General features: G+C 35.9%; 1 protein-coding gene across 3 annotated transcripts in view; it reads left to right on the top strand.

The window, feature by feature from the left end:
- The window catches only part of Arhgap15 (Rho GTPase activating protein 15), a 602692-nt gene that overhangs the window by 290077 nt on the left and 295508 nt on the right, over nucleotides 1-17107 (top strand). For all 3 annotated transcript variants that reach the window (XM_037204746.1, XM_028881759.2, XM_037204747.1), the window contains 2 exons: nucleotides 9903-10001; nucleotides 11102-11225. In XM_037204746.1, the coding sequence (XP_037060641.1) occupies nucleotides 9903-10001; nucleotides 11102-11225 (223 nt within the window). The remainder of the gene's footprint in view (nucleotides 1-9902; nucleotides 10002-11101; nucleotides 11226-17107) is intronic.

Below are 17107 nucleotides of genomic sequence, written 5' to 3' on the forward strand. Positions count from 1 at the left end.
TACAGGGTGGCTTGGGAATAGAATTGTAAGCACTGAAATCCAAACAACCCTTGGTGCTTCTTGGCTCCCCCAGTTTATAATCCTATTTTATGAAGACTAGAATGCCTTGGTTGGTGAAAAAATACACTCCTTTGACAGTTCTTCTTGATGTTCAGAATGGTTTTCTTAGTCTATCCTGCTAAAGTGGATAGCAATGGATATCAAAGTTACCTTACCTATATTATGTGAATTAATGAAACCTTATTGCACCTTAAAGGATTTTATTGTAATAGAAGATGAGTTAAATTTACCATGCCATATCAAACAATAAAATAGTATGCATTCACTGTTGTGTATTAAGTGAATCACTTTTTTATTTACTTACCATCTTAATAGCTCTGTATTTGTGAGTTGTTCAGCCACACACTTTTGTCAGTGACTTCAAAGTGATTAGAACATAAGATGAGAATGGAAAGATCCACATGGAACTGAAACAAAGATTTCTGTTGTGTGGTATGACAAGAGAGAAACAGATCATGTGGATGCTTATAGGGGTGTCCATTCTAGGGAAGTCTTTATTGAAAAAGTAAGATCTAAATTGCCTTGGATGAGATGCTAGATGAAGTCAGAGGGTTCTGGCAGCAGGAACAATCTTTTCTAAGGGAAGAGACACAAATTAGGATAGGATAGTTAGGGAACACAATGATTTCTGTATGTCTGAATTCTAGAAGTGCAAAGGGAAACTGACGAGCAGGAAATTGTGGAGCCGAAGGAGCCAGAGCACACATGGTGTGGCAGTCCAATGAAAGGACTTTTATTGCACAGTCACACCTGGGACAAGCTTCTGAATGACAATCACACAATGTAATAAGTGTTCAAATTGCACAGATCATTTTACTATGGCTGTCCTGTGTGTAGTGGAAGAGATATGACTGATGTCATGGAGAAAGTGAAAAATAGGGTAACTCAGTCCACATGGGGGAGAATAGTAATTTAAAGAGCTGCATGAGCACAAATTTTCATAAAGGTGTACATGATGTTTATAATAAGATAAACACTTAAAGTTTATGAATGGATCCAAAATGGAAACAAAGAAAAGTATAAAATTGGCCTATCCTATGGAGAGGGAGTTTTGTACTTTTAAGATAATTTTCTTATTTATTTATTATTTATTATTAAAAGGTTTTATTGAAAATAGATACTTCCCTCATACAATACATCCCAACCACAGTTTCCCCTCCCTTTACTCCTCCTTGGTCCCCCCACTTTCCGTCTCCCCAGATCCCCCTCCATTTCTCTTCAGAAAACAGCAGGTCTCCAAGAGATGACAGCCACACAGGACAATACAACAATAAGACAAGGCAAAAGCCATTATATAGAGGGTGGATGATGCAACCCAATAGGAGGAAAAGAGTCCCAAGAGCAATCAAAAGAGTCAGCGATACACCTGCTCTCACTGTTAGGCGCCTCACAAAAACACCAGGCTAAGGGCCACAACATACACTCAGAGGACCTGCTGCAGATCTGGGCCAGCCCCTTGCTTGATGTTTCAGTCTCTGTAGATCCATGTGAACCCTACTTAATTGGTTCATTGGGCCATGTTCTCCAGTTCCTCTGCCTCCTACAATTGTTCCTCCCCCTTTTTCGTGGTGTTCTCTGATCTGCAAGAGAAAGATCCGATGGAGAACTCCAATTTAGACTCTCTCTCTCTCTCTCTCTCTCTCTCTCTCTCTCTCTCTCTCTCTCTCTCTCTCTCTCTCAGCATAGTATCTGGCTGCGGGTCTCTCTCTGCACCTGCTCCCATCTGCTGCCAGAGGAAGCCTGTCTGATGATGACTGGATAGGGCATGGATCTACAAGTATAGGAGAATATCCTGGGGAATTTCATTGATTTTTTTTCCCAATTGTGTTTGGTTCTGCCTAGGTCTCTAGAATAACCAGTCTTGGATTCCTGACCATCCAGGCAGTGTGGGCCATGGGCTCTGTCTCATGGTGTGGGTCTTAAGTTAATCCAAACATTGGTTGACCACTCCCACAATTTCTAAGCTACCATTGCCCCAGCACATCTTGCCGACAGAACAGATTGTAGGTTGAAGTTTTTGTGTCTGGCTTGGTGTCCAGGTTTTTCTTTCTGTAGCCTGCTGAGTACCTTCTTGCACCAAAAAGACTGGAACAGAGGGTGAAGACTCCATGCAGGTACCAGCATGACCTCTCTGCATTCAATGAGCTATGTAGATGTTGTCCTTTGAAATAGACCCAACTGTCAGTTTTCAGAGAGCAACCATCTGTGTTAGCCTCAGCCTGGGTTATTTAGGGACCTCCTCAGCCAACAACCCAGCTGAATATAACCCAGTACCACCACTGGCAGTCTTGCCTGGCTACAAAAGATGCCCAGTTCATACTCTGTATCCTCCACTACTATGAGTCCTCACTAGGGACACCCTCATAAATTCCAGGAGAATCTAGATTTTTCCATTAAAAATTTTTAAATTGAGCCTTAATTGAATAAAAACAATAATAAAGTCATTTCATTTTGACAATGATGGAGTCAACAGGTGCCCAAATGTCATGTGATTAGATGAGTTAGTGGACAAATGTGAATATAGCTCAGGGTATTAAGTGGACTCATGACAGGAATGGGAACAGGGAACACAAGTCCTGGGATGATTCATTTATGTTGAGATGAATACTCTTCCCAAACATCAAGAGCCAAGGACCTATTCGGATGACATCATAGGCCATCAGCTTTGTCCCTTCCCTTCCCCAGTTGTTTGTTCATGGAAGCACTACAGGCGACGTCAACTCCAGTGACAACTCTGGGAACTGCTGAACTGGGCTTCTAATCAGTCCGGCGGTATTCTTCCACGCACATTAAGGGGACTGTTTCTCAATACTTAAAAACACTTTAACACAGATAAATAATGAAAGTGAGTTTCTGTTTGCTTGTTTGTGTGACATGACTATGGAGTTTAAATATATTGCTAATAAACAGTTGTCAGGGGACATGGGTATGAGTGTGCACTATAGGGCCAACTTCATTATGCAGAACAAACCTCAGATGTAAGAATTCATGGACCAAATTATTTAAGTGTCAAAAGTACAGCTCAATTTCAATTAAAAAGCATTGTTTCTTGAAAGGCTGCCCTTAAACCTTATATTTCAGAATGCTCTTGAGATCTGTCAAGTATGTAGCTCAACATTTGTTTACTTTTCATTAAATAAGAAATTGCTTACATGGGCAGGTTATGTTGATATGATGACACCACTGAGGTTTCCAATAAATGTGCATGCAAATCAATCACCCAAATGCATTGAAAACATATCCAATAAACATCTGGAAACTAATGAATACACATTTGTTGACACAGGGGGAGCTGTGGAAATGCAGGATCCATTGGTGGCCAGGCTGATTTAGTAGATGTAGATTTAGGAACAGTTCACAGCCTCAGAAGAAACAGGGCAATTATAACATGGAGTTCAACATCTTTTAGATATGTAGAACATTTTCCGTCCCTTAAAACAAATATTCCCTAAGAAAGTATAAAACATTTTTCTGACTTGCAAAGTTTTTGCAGTCTATCATTTAAATTACTTAAATAAAGGGAGCTTTACCACTCCCCAAAGTGAGAATATAACACCCTCCATGCATATTAGCTTGATCTTCTTGACAGACCAGAAAAGTGTTTGTGTGTGCCAATTAAAACAAAAGTGGGTCCCTAGTGACTTGTTCCTCACACAACTTCTGAAGACTGCTATCATTGTTTGCTAGGGTAACCCTGTATAAGGCTGCTCTCCAAAGCAAACAAAGTTTTTAACCTTTCATGACAGATGGGGGTTACAAATGCATTTTAATAAGAGAGTTACCAAAGCAACCTTTTTTTTTTTTTGTAATCAGCATATATTTACTTAACATCCAGCAACACTGGGAGCACAAGATAGATACTTTCTCACAAAATAACAAGGAGCATTCTGGAAGACACACTGAAGACCATTCACTTCAGGCTGATGTTTCACCCTTAGTTTTAGTTAGCTTTGCTCCGAAGAGTTTTTGGTTTTTTGTTTTGTTTTGTTTTTTTGTTTTGTTTTAAATTTTGAGTTACTCAAAGACAACTGCTATTTGAGACTGACACAGACCTGATAATATAATTCCTCCAGTGGTCCTAAATGCCTTTGAGATCTAATAATTGAACTTTGAGTGTAATCACAACAACCTGTACTTGATCATCGAAAGCAATGAGTATGACGCAACATGAAAACAATGTTAACTTGAATTGTTATTCTTTATAAGCTTTTATTGCTTACGTTTTAGGTCTTGCTATCTCATTATGACATAGTCAAAATATACATCTATATTTTATTCACTGAGGATTAAATAAAGATATGGCCAAAATTAATATCACAAAATAATTCATGCTCACTTCAGATAAGTTTAGTATATTTTGACATAACTTTTTATTTCTACTTAATTTAATTCAAGTGCAGTGATACCATCATGAAATCTAAAGTATCTCCAAATGTAATAGTAATCAAATTTTCTAGCTCTTACTTGTTTCTAGAACCACTATAGCCATATCATTTAATATGCCTTGAGGCTCCTTGGTCATTTGACATCTTTTATTATACATTTCCTATGCATAATTTCAGCATACTTAAGTTGGAATATCTTCTTGGGTTCTTTGTCAATTGCTAATTCTCAGCAAAATGTGAATGACATGCATTTAAATGCAGGTTTGCTTTAGTTCTTTCTAGGGTTTGAAATTTCTGAATGCCTCAAATTGGCCATAAAAACATTATTTTTCATTGCAAAAGAGTAGTTATTTACAGAAGGAAGAAAAAAAAAGATAAATGTCAGGATAGAGATGTTCTTGATGTTTTTACTGCTCCTTCTTTAGCATAGCAGTAAGCAAGTGAACAAGTTTGTCTATGGTCACTCTTCTAACTTTTGTAGATGACATGAAATCATCATGGACCTTTTCTGTAGATTTAAGTAGTTCTCCATTGGATACAACTGTGTGCTTTCAACTACTGTAACAGAAATCAAAGTTTTTGTGATCTCTAAATTCTATCAGTTAAAATGATGCCAATTCAATAGAATGACATCTTCATTTTCCTCATTTACTTCATTTGCAAAATTACTTTATGATGCAGAAAAGCTGCACTGGAGATGTTTAAGTGCTTTGAGATCACTAAAGCTGTCGTTACTCTGCATATCCAGTGGTAGTGTTCATGTCCTCAATACCCTACAATTCTGATACAAACAACCTATCATGGCCAACTGTTATACATAACTCCAAGATATAAGTGTAGCCACAATAGTTACTCCCTCCCTCCCTCCCTGTCGTGAGCATGGTCTGTGCCACTCACATTGGGACCTAGGATAAGCCATTTTTTACAGTTATTTATCTTGATTCGTATATGACCTATGTAGTCAAACAGATTTCCAGTTTTAGGGGTTAGGGTCATATGCCACTAACTTCAAATATTGCTCCCCCTACTTAGTGGATAATTCATCAGTGTTTGTTGATAATTATATTTGTAATCAATTATAAACATGCCCCCTCATATAAATATGCCATAGTCATAGAATTATTGGTAGTATTTATTATGCAATTGGAAAGGTTCCACTTCAGAGAGAAAGGAGCACAATGACACCTCTGGATATTCACTAACCACCCCATGAAGGTTTGAAATCAATTAAAAAAGAAGTCAGTAATATGTGCCTATTAAATATTGCTTGCTGGTACATCAATGTACCCATTGATAATTATCATATTTATTCAGTTATTATTTACAAAAGACTGATAATGGCTCAAGTCAAATGTGTGCAATGTTTAATCTGTGTAGCCATGAGCAGTTTCAATTATATTCTTTGTTACTTTTAACTTTCCCATTCTCCACAATAAATCTATATCTTATAATCAGAAAAAGTGAAGATTTAAAAATAGTTCATTTCTACACTAATTAATAAAACCAAGGAAATTTTTATTACTATAAATGTCATTTATTATACATAGTTATTTTTCATCCAAATTAAAACTCAATACTGCCTTGTTGCCGAAAGTACTTGAAAACATCAGAAAGGACAATAGTTAAAAATATAAATGTTATCCCTTTAAAATAAAACATTATTCTTTGACAATGTTCTCAGTTAATATAACAATATTCAATTCACTTAAAAAAATTTCCCACCATATCTCTTATCAGTGGAATATGGAATTTACAAACTAACCTTTGTCTTTGAAGGCACCAAAGATACAGACCAAAGTCCCATATGCCCATGGGAAACTGACATCAAATGAATTTCAGAAAAATCCCAGGAATGTGCCTACTCTGCCTGTTGGCCAACAGACTGCTTATATAATTTTTGACATAAATTTATTGCTAAAAAGAATTGAAGTGGACGAATACTTGGAGTAAAACTGACTAAGGCATTGAAAAGGCAGTAGTGGCATCTTTCAGGCACTACCAGTGATGTGTTTTCACCCATGGATTGCTGTTGTAACCAGTAAATGCTATTTGTATACCTCCCAAGATATAGCGAGGTGAATATCTCCAGGCAAGTATTTAAACATATTTATCCTCAACAATGCTAGAGAACTTTGCAAAAGGTGCTTTGCTGACTTGTTACACACACACACACAAAATGCAGCCTGGTAGAGATGCAGGATTTCATTAGATACTTAACTAGGGAGGGATTCTAAGCAGAAGGGAAGCCAATAGCTTTTACAAAAACTTGCTTTGTTTGCTCTGAGTTTTGTCTTCACTGTCTTAAGCCTGCATCTGCCAAATAGCACATGACCAAGGGTCACATTAGCATGGGTTCTGCTTATTATTGTAAAACACTGTAAATTGGCATCATGTTCTTTTCAATTAAAAGGTTTAGTAAAAGCTACATTCTTTACTAATGTCCTCCACTGTCACCAGGCCCTGTGTTGAAAAATTGAAGATTCACTAGTTTAAAGTGCAAATATGTTTCACAATCCACTTATCAGAAATTCTTAAGAGGCAAGAGTTCAAAAGAAAATTAAAAAAAAAGTAGATTGAAAAGCTGAATTAAGTGGACTTTACCCTGCAGAGTTTTGAAAGGTACTTTTCTGTGTGAGTCTGGAATGGAGCAGAACAAAGTCAATTACTGCCTGTAATTAAGAAATGGATGCATTTAAACTGTAGAGAGCAGTAGCAGTCTTCTCCACACTGCCTAGGAACTCCAAAGATTACTGGGAAGACCGAGAGGAAGATGTGAGCAGGATGCCTCTGATAGGGTGATTCAGAGGAGCTGCATTCATAGATGCCCTTATTCTGGCTTCCCAGGGTGAATTTATAAGTCACTGATTGTGTATGATTAATGCTGTAATATATTTAGACAAAGAAACTTTTAAAATACAGCTTGTGTTTGGCTATGTGAACAGGAAAAAAGCCCATGCTGAACTCTGCATCTAGTACCAAAACGGCAAAGCAGTGCTGAAATCTATTTGCCCCAGCTTGAATTTACTAGGGCAAAAACTGAGCTATGCTGGCACTTTTGTTAACCTTTGGGATATAGTAAATCTAATTATATTTTTCTTTTCCTTTTAAATGCTTTTCCTTTTATATTTTTAATAATGTTTTATTTATACTGGTATAACATATTATATACTATGTTGTACTTTGTGCTTGGGAAACTCATTTTTCTTTATGTATAATAACAAATTGTGATGTGTATAAAATATTAATAATCAAAATATTTACGTTTAGAATGAAGTTAAAAGTTGAGGACACTATGAGTTTTCTTGTGTTAGTTACAAGTTACCTCGTGTTTTTAGATTTTAGCTTCTGAGGCAGTACTTTAGAAAGTAAATATTTGGGATTTTATGTAAGTAAGGAACATTGCAATGGCAATAAGATAATTAGAAAAATATCAGCCTGGCGTTCTTTTCATGGACACATGGCTATTTTGAACCATCCTAAATTTTATATGCCATTTTACTTCATAAGAGGGAGAAAGAAAGAGTAATTGGCTCCAGTAATCTGTCAGATTTTAGGGTGTGTAACTAATCCTCTTACTTTCCAATTTTTCCCTTTTTATAATTTGGCCACTTCTCTCTTTACTGAAGGAACCAGAATTGACATTGAAACTCATGTCACCTAAGAATGTGTGTGTGGCTGTCCTCAGCAGTATCACATCTCTCTAAAGGCTTCTGAAAATAAATAAGAAATATATATATTCACATGTGTGAAAACAAAAATTTCTTTAAAATCAACATCAGATATTTCTGGAACAAAATATCAGTCTACATGAGTTCATATAGCACTGATAGTAAATCTGGAGAATACAGGCCATTTACTGTGTTAAACATTTGTAGCATCCTAAGACATATCCATCTTATATCTACTTCGTGTTACAACACTGACTTACATGAGTCACTGTAACTGTAGAAATTATACTGACCAACAGTCTGAGTCTATCTCCTCATAAGGAGAATTCCTCTCTGCACACATGCGGTTCTGATTACAATTCCCAGCATATAGAAATGACAGCAAGGGATAGTTAAATATATAGATTCCTATATCGACAGATTGATAAATATTAATATTTATTGTGCTACCAGTCATTTGTCATTGTGACTGATCCAAAAGTGTCAGAATCTTTAGACCAAATAGCCAACATAAGAACATGCATTAAATATTCAAGCAATAACTATACTTGTTCACATTAATTGAAATTATATTCTATTTATACCTTGAAAAAATTCCAAGATAATTGTTGTTAAATGTTGCCATAAAAATTATTGAAACCTGCAGAATAAGCTGTCTGGTGTTAACCTTGTCACTGCGGATAGAATTGTAAAGCCGCCCTGAAGTGTGATTTATGGTTTTTCTGAACCTGTGCCACCTTTCACCATTCACCCATTGGAGCATGTGAGGCTGAGAAGAGGTAACTGGCTCCTGACCGAGTTTCTTGAAATGCCAATCCTCTAAAGCTCTGAAGCCTGGCTTAATATGTGACAGTTGATGAGAAATGTCTGTCCTCTTGTGACAAAAATAAAGCCAATAAGACAAAAGGAAAATCTTCACAGTTCAGATTGATAGCCTCATACAAAAAGCATGTCCACACCCACTCTAATCAAATTTTCCCCTAACGAGCCTTTTATGTGTGAAATCAAGAGTATTGCTTGCTGTGTTTCTATAGGGTCCTATCCACTATGGGGATTTCTATAGGGAAAGATCCACTATGATTAAAAAAAAATGGATAGCTAGGCTGAGCATTGCCAACTACTTAACAGCACTGAGAGTCTGGAAACTGATGTTGATTTGATACTTTCTAGCAAAGTTTCAAATATGCAAATGAAGTTGTATTCTAATATACTCCCTTTGTGAGGAAATTTGTCTTTTATGACTTTCCTGTAGAGCTTTACTATAGGAAGGCAGGAACAGCCAAAAGTTATTCATCTGAGTGACCATTTGCAAAAGTCGGCATTAGTCTCTGGTAAATAATCTGTTTTAGAGCCTACCATAAAAGGAAATCAAATATAGAGATACTATTAGATTTGAAAAAAAAAAAAAAAAACACAGACAGGAAAGAGCCAACAGCACAGAGTAAGTTCTGACACACGTGGTGCGTTTCTGTTGGTTTTTAACTTACGTGTTCACTGCCTGCACCCCTCAACTTCCTGTCTTTCTTCTCCTGAAGTCAGAGTAACACAGCATTAGCTCTGCTCTGAGTTAATCTTTCTATTTCTAAAACAATCATGTATTTGTTATGACATGAAAAACACAGTTTACAGAGAGAAGTTCAAAATGACAGTAGTTCTCTTAGTTCCCAGAAAGACAATTACTGGAATACAAGGAAATATGTCCGTGTGATAAACTTGTCCTTGAAAAGGCCTTTTTCGTGTAAGAAATCTATCTAATGTAGTGCTCTTACCTGTCAATTTTTCCTCTCAGATCACAACAGCATCAGGAAATGAGTTCCTTCTCCAGTCAGATATTGACTTCATCATACTGGATTGGTTCCATGCTATCAAAAATGCAATTGACAGATTGGTATGTATTTGTTTGGGCTGTTACATTTATTAATTAAAATATAGTCATTTAAATCTTACTCTCAGGCATACAACATTCACACATCTAAATGGATCCTACAGCTGAGAGATATTAGCTATTTTAAGCTTAATAAAGAACACTAGGAACCTTTCCTGCAGACAGGATTTGTGAGGTAAATGTCATTTAATTTCTCTCCTTCAAAACTGCAGTGTTCTTTTTCTAGAATAGCATGGGCATTCATTTACTGGAGGTTGTAAAAAGCACACAAGCACTTCAAAACTACTGCAGTTTTACATTTTCCATTTATGTAGTCTCTAATATAAATTCTGGAAAGTAAATATCTATGCATTTATGACCTTACTTACTGTTATAATACCACAAATAAAAATCATTTATACTTGTTTTTATTATTTTATTGCTAAGCTAGAATGTTTGTCTCATGAATGATAGATACCTAGAACTTCAGAAAACTGGCTTAATAACATATCCAGAGTATGTGTTTTAAAGGCTCAAATTATTTAAAGCTGTTTCTTATTGACTTAATTTCACCTCACTAATATTTATAAAATTATATGGAAAAATATTTTTGAGAGCTCTTAATATCCTAAAAATAGGATAATATATTTAAAATCTTTCATTATATCCATATAAGATCAAACTTTACAGATTAAAATAGTCTTCTCATGCTGCCAACAGAGTCCCCATATAAAGACAGCCAAACACATGGATTATTAACTTTAAATATGGAGTGTAGGGCCAGAAAATCTGAATTTGAACACAGATCCTATTTACTAGCTGTATGGTTTGGGAAAGGTGGGTTCTTTTCTTTCTGTCTGTTTCCTCAGTATTAATAATGTTGCTAAACTTGGGCCCTGCAGAATGTCTGAGAGGATTAGCTGAGTTAACTCAAAGCATTTAGTAAGTACTATTTAGATGTATGCATGAGTGTAAGCATTATGCTTAGTGTAGAGGTCATTATCACAAAATAATTAACTTTTTCCAAAGTCTGGCTAAATTTGCATTAAGATAAAACACAGAACAGTTTGGTGAATCTTCTCTTCCTAAGTCAAATTATTCAAGTTACTGCTTATTATTTCTAGCCGAAGAATCCAAGTTGCCCGTCCCTGGAGTTGTTCAGTTTCCAGAGATCCTCCAGTACTGAACTGCTGAGTCACTGCCACAGTCACAGGAAAGAAGAGAAACCAGAGAACAGGAAGTCTTTCAGTGAGTGTTTTCTCTGACTTGCTTTTTCTACCTCTGTCTAAATGCAGTACTTATGAAATACAAATGCATAAAGACAAGATTTGAGCCAAAGCCAGACTGCTTTGCAAGGTTTGTAGCCATTTCTTACCTAGGGATCATGCGCTGGAGGGCAGTCTGGGCTTTCTGCTCACATCGTTGTTGGTAATGTCTTTTTAGAAAATAATTGTTCCAAGGTCATGGTCTCTGCTTACAGCAAACCTCTGAATCTCTGAGTAATAACAATGGAGTTCAGATTGGTGATTGATTTTAAGAGTGGGAAATGTCAAGCATCTGGCATGCTGACCATTTGATTTTCATACATTAAAGACACAACAGCCACCACAGTTGGCTCCACTAAGCCAACAGCCTATGCAACTATTCATCCACACTTCCAGAACACCAGGAAGATTTAAAATGTATATCCCAGAGTTGACAGGAAATGTAATGTCTGGATGAGGTAGTTAGTGAAGTTACATACATTTGGAAGTTCTACTTCCAAAACAATTGAATTTGGAGTGAGAACAACTCATACCACTTGCATTATGATCTTCAAAAAACTTAATTCTTTTTTTAACCATCCTACTTCTTTCTCAACAAAAGGAGATAAGAACAGGTTACATTTATCTCACCAAGTAAAATGGAGTCCTAGACTTCTGAAAGCACATGTAGATATATTTCGTGTCAGAGAAACCAATTCCTCAGTTGTAAAAACTATAGCATCTTTCTGAACCTTCTATCTAGTTATTTTTAGCCATTTTTCTCTGTCTAGAAGTATATGTAGTTGGATCCTAGCTTTTGAAACTTAAGAACAAGTCAGTAAGTTAAAACACTTCAATACATGTAGTATAACTAAAAATGTGTAATAAATGTCATTTTACACATATGTCATTAGGAAAGTATGTGTATGTGCGGCAATGTGTCTTTCAAAGCTGAATTAATTGTTAGGATCCACAGTTCTCGATGTTACAGGAGAAGCTGAGTAGAGATGCCTTTTTGAAAGAAGACATTGTTGGAAGGCCTATGACACACTTTTCTCCAACTCCCCAAGGCTGATCCAGCCAGCCATTTGTGTAAGGCTACAGCTGAAGAAGTCGTTGCTGTCTATGTCTACAGGGTACATGGAGTATTGATGGAGACTCAGCAATGTCTTTTAAAAGATTTTATTTAGAGTTAATTTCATTTCAATAATGTTTTCCTCTAATTCTTGAGTTTTCCCCTTTCATTTCCCATGGCATAAGGTATAAGGTAAGATTACAGCGTTAGAATTCAGTTGTGAGTACATGTTTAACGTTAATTATGTAAATATTTTGTAGTAAACACACAAGGGTTTGTGACGCAGTGATTAGAGGATCTGAAATCAGAGATTTAATTACAGCTGTGAAAGAGAACTTGACTTGCTTCAAAACCCTGAAGCAATGGGAAAAATTTCACAACAACATGTTTGAGAAACTGAGGCTAACATGTACTGTATTGAACAGTAATTACATTAAAAGTTTAGAATGTTTCTTAGAAAAAATTCTATGAGAAGAATACTCAGTCTTTCTTTGTATTTTCTCCCCCCTGCCCATTGGGAAAGACAATCATTTATTTAGTATGAGAGCAAAGTCATTCTTGTCTAAAGATAAGGGGAGAGGCAGGTATTTATTCAAGTCCTTAATTATACAAAGACTTTTAAGTTAAAATAGCACTAATACAACACAGCATTTTAATACAGTACTGTATAAGACAGTACAGTACTCCTGATGCTGTTCCAAGTACTTATCTTATACCAACTCATCAATCCAAAGAAACTATTACCATTTTTAATCCTATGCTTTAAATGTGTTAGCCAAGGCATCTAGAATGGTGGTAATGTGTGTAAGACAGTTAAGATACACAAGTCAAACTCAAGCAATCTGCTTTCACAACCTGCTCTTGAACAAATAAATGTTAATTTGTTTCAAACTTGAACTTGGGTGGACATTTGCTTAAAAGTGAAAATAAAATCTGTATAAGCAGTTAACTTAAATCAAGACACCAACACTTTTAGATTAATTTTACTATTAAAGTAAAAAGTCCATTTAGTCTTTAATGCTAATCATAATTTTCAAAAATATTTCATGTCTTTATCTTCTTGGTTATGTATAGTTGTAAGACTTCTTTCAAAATAGAACACAGTTAATCACTGTTTAAACTACATTACATCTTATCTTAAGTGTATATTCATCTTCACTTGAAAGGCATAGTGATTGACCTATCCACAACATATTAAATTAGACCATAGATTTGAAATCATTGCTAGCATAGTTTATATCTGATTTATTTAAAACTTCTTTTTCAAGTAGGAATTCCCCTGTGCGGAACCATTCTGAACTAGGTCTTATACTGGAACACCCAAAGTTTAGGTTTCTGAAATCATACATTATGTTTTAAGTCACTGTCTGGAGATTAAATAATTATGTGGACTCACATTCACAGTAACTTCTTCCTTATTAGTAGTCCAAGCACAAACTGTATTGTCTGTGTACTGCCTTTGGCTTCCTGTGCCCTTGATGTTCCCACGAGTTTTGTCGCCAAGATTGTAAGCAGATAAAGCCAGAATTACTTTTTTTAAAAGGCATTTGAACATCATTAGCAACTAACAGGTGGTCATCTCTTTGTCCAGTTTTTCCGCTTAACATGGGAAAAATATGTTCTCCCAAATGAGTGAATTCAGAAAGTTGAGTTAAAATATACTTTTCTTTCAAAAATATGATTCCAACCTGCCAACACTATCAAGTACTAATCGGATATTTTAAGATATCAGTTGAGTCTAACAGACAAGAAGCCAGAAAATTCAATGAGAGGGCCAAATCTCTGTGAGAAATTCAGGACAGCAGCCTGGGAGGAGAGCAGGAGATCAGCTCCCTAGGGAAGGCTGCTATGGAAAGTGAAGAGTCAGTCAGACACAGTGCTCACAGATTTCTCCAAGGAGAGAGAGAGTCTCTCCCACTGATGGAGAGAGGAAAGGCCCAAATATAATCATGGCATCAGATTACTTGGGAGAGCTTTTTTAACTTTTCCAAGTGTTCCTTTCCAGATCTATAAAAATGGGTCTGATAACATCCTTCTAGGATCATGTGAAATTTTGAAATTAGAGATGTAAATACTTAGTTCACAGCAGGCACTCAATAAATAGGAGCTCTTTTATTATCCTCTATGTCTCCAAGCAGATGGCACCAAGAAGGGTATGAGCCAAGGGTGGTGTCTGATGGAAGGCTGGAGCAGGGCACACATACTCTACATCCTTCTCCCTGAGGGTACAGGAAATACAGGAGATGAGCCAGAATTGGATACGGGAGTCATAGCTGCAAAAGTCTAAATATGAGCAGCTGGTCCTTCCCCTGGCACCTCACCAGGTGAAAATGGCAGCCAGGGCATTCTTGGGAGCAGCACGTCAGGACCCAGTAGAAGGGAGCCAAGAGATGCCCTTGATTACTTAATGCCCAGAAGAGCATGTCATTAAGAAGTCCTGGTTAATGGAAAGCTTCAGCATCCAGCAAGCACTTCAGACAAAGCTCTGGTTTATTCCCGTATTCACAGTCACTGAATATGAACGTTGCTTCTTAGCAAATACCACTAAAATGTACACAAAATTCTTGTATTCACTTGTCTTTGCCTTCAAATAAAGACAGACAGAGAGACAAACAGATAGAAAATGTGGCCCTTCTGTAGTAATCTATCTCATGATTATAAAATGGCCAAACTATAAAATCTGCAAGTGTGAAGGATAAATTTTATATACAACATCTTCAACCTTATAAATGTACGAACTCAAAATTAACATGTTTTAAAAGTCACATGGTAAAAGAACTAAAAGAAAATGCATTTCCATTTGGTTTTTTTAATAAGATAAAAATACATTTTGGCAAAACCCTAGAAGTATTTCAATGCAGTCTTCTCAGTTTCATACACCTTCATGATGGTATGCCATAACAAGGTTATGGGAATGAAGACAGGGACAGATGTCTTGAATGAGATATGAATACAATGCTGAAGGTTAAACATCTGAAAACCTCTATGGTGCCCTGGTATAACCATTATCATACAGAGTGAAAAAAATTTGATAGACAAGCAGTGATATTTTGTAATGCTCTAAATAATCATATTTGTCATCAGCAACAGCTGAAAGTATGGTCTCATTGTAAACTGGTTGCTCAGATCTTGACCCATGTTCCTATACATATAGGAAATCATATATAAGGCACAAATCACATTGGACCTCCTGTAGCCATTTACAGGTAAGGAATGGTTCATTCTGATTTTACTCCTAGATAAATGGGACTTGGCCCCTAGAACTGGGACTTCCCAGTAACATCATTTCTATACAGTATGTTTCCTAGTATCTCAGACCTACAACAATTCCACCAAGGAAATGAGGATCTCAGAATGGTTCTAACTAACAAAACCACAGAAGTGGCAGGAAAGTGATATAGTACCTCTAAACCAGGATGAACAGTATGGGGCAAAGAAGACAAAGCCTGGAAAGGAAGGTTTTGCAGCATGTCAGGAAATGAGTCTCCAGCAAGGCAAGATATGGATATAACGGGAGATTCAGTCTGGTATCGTCCCAACAACTAACTTACTGGATCTAGGTGGTGAATATACAATTTATAATGATACTACCTCTTTCATCTTTTCTGTTTATATTTTAATGTTTTTCAATTAAACACTGACACACACAAAGTTAGAAATTAGGCATTTCTGTAATTCAGTAAAAAGAATATTTACATTTTAAAATTGTAATATGAAAACTTTTAAGGAAAGATCTAATTTTCTTTATGATTAATAGTAAGACCTTTTAAATACAATCTTGATAACCCATTTTTTTCCTACTCTTCCCCAAAACCAGTATTTTTTTATCCTTATGACCCTATGGCCTTTATGATAAATATATAATTAAGAAAACTTGTAATATGTTTATTATCCCAAATTGAAAATTCATACTATTTTCTCAGATAAACATGTAATTAGCAGTTATTTGAGACACACACTGGGAAGCCTGTCCTGGAGACTCATAAAAATACATATCGTAAAGGTTTTCTTATTATGAATTTTATATGAAACAGTATAACCCTGCCAATGCTTGAAAATAATAAGATGAATAAGCCATCTGCCAAGAAAGAAAAAAAACAATATTAAACTTTTCAGAGATAAATCAAATCTAGTTACAAAGAAAAATAAAAGATCTTACCTGAAAAAAACTCATAATGTTTGCATAGATTACTGTGGGTTATCATGTCATTGGAAGATAGAAGGACAAATCCTCTTAATAAAGTGCTATGGTCATTCACCTTAGTTTTCCCCCCCAACCCTACCCCACCCCCACCCCCAAAAATAAAGAATGTCACTTGTGGCACCAGTTTTATTCAATAGCACTTGAGGAAAACTATTGAACAAAAATATAAAAGAAATCAATAATTTCAGTTATTTAAAGACTATCTGTTCATTTGATCATATTCCGTAGATTAAAGGAGCTCTTTGTTGAAAAATACTTCAGATGACTTATAAAATATACATTAAAATGTTATTGAGGCTAGTTTTTAAATTCAGGGAAGAAAAACATTAAAGATTAAATGCATTCTTGATAACCAGGCATCTGAATACATTTGTCCAAACACTGTTATTTACAAAGTTTCAGGACTACATCAGGCACCTATGTGACCTTGCCTATATTGCTATGTGTCTTCATGATAGCTAGCAGCAATCTCAAACTTTCGTAGAACCCATAAATTGTAATTTCTTCAAAACATTTAGTTCCCTATGAATCATTAGATACTAGGACTTAGTTGTGAACTGAGCAAAGCAAGTTCTGATGAATCTCTTCTTTGCCATCTAGGGGGCTG

Source organism: Peromyscus leucopus, chromosome 4 (assembly GCF_004664715.2).
Source record: "Peromyscus leucopus breed LL Stock chromosome 4, UCI_PerLeu_2.1, whole genome shotgun sequence".
Taxonomy (NCBI): domain Eukaryota; kingdom Metazoa; phylum Chordata; class Mammalia; order Rodentia; family Cricetidae; genus Peromyscus; species Peromyscus leucopus.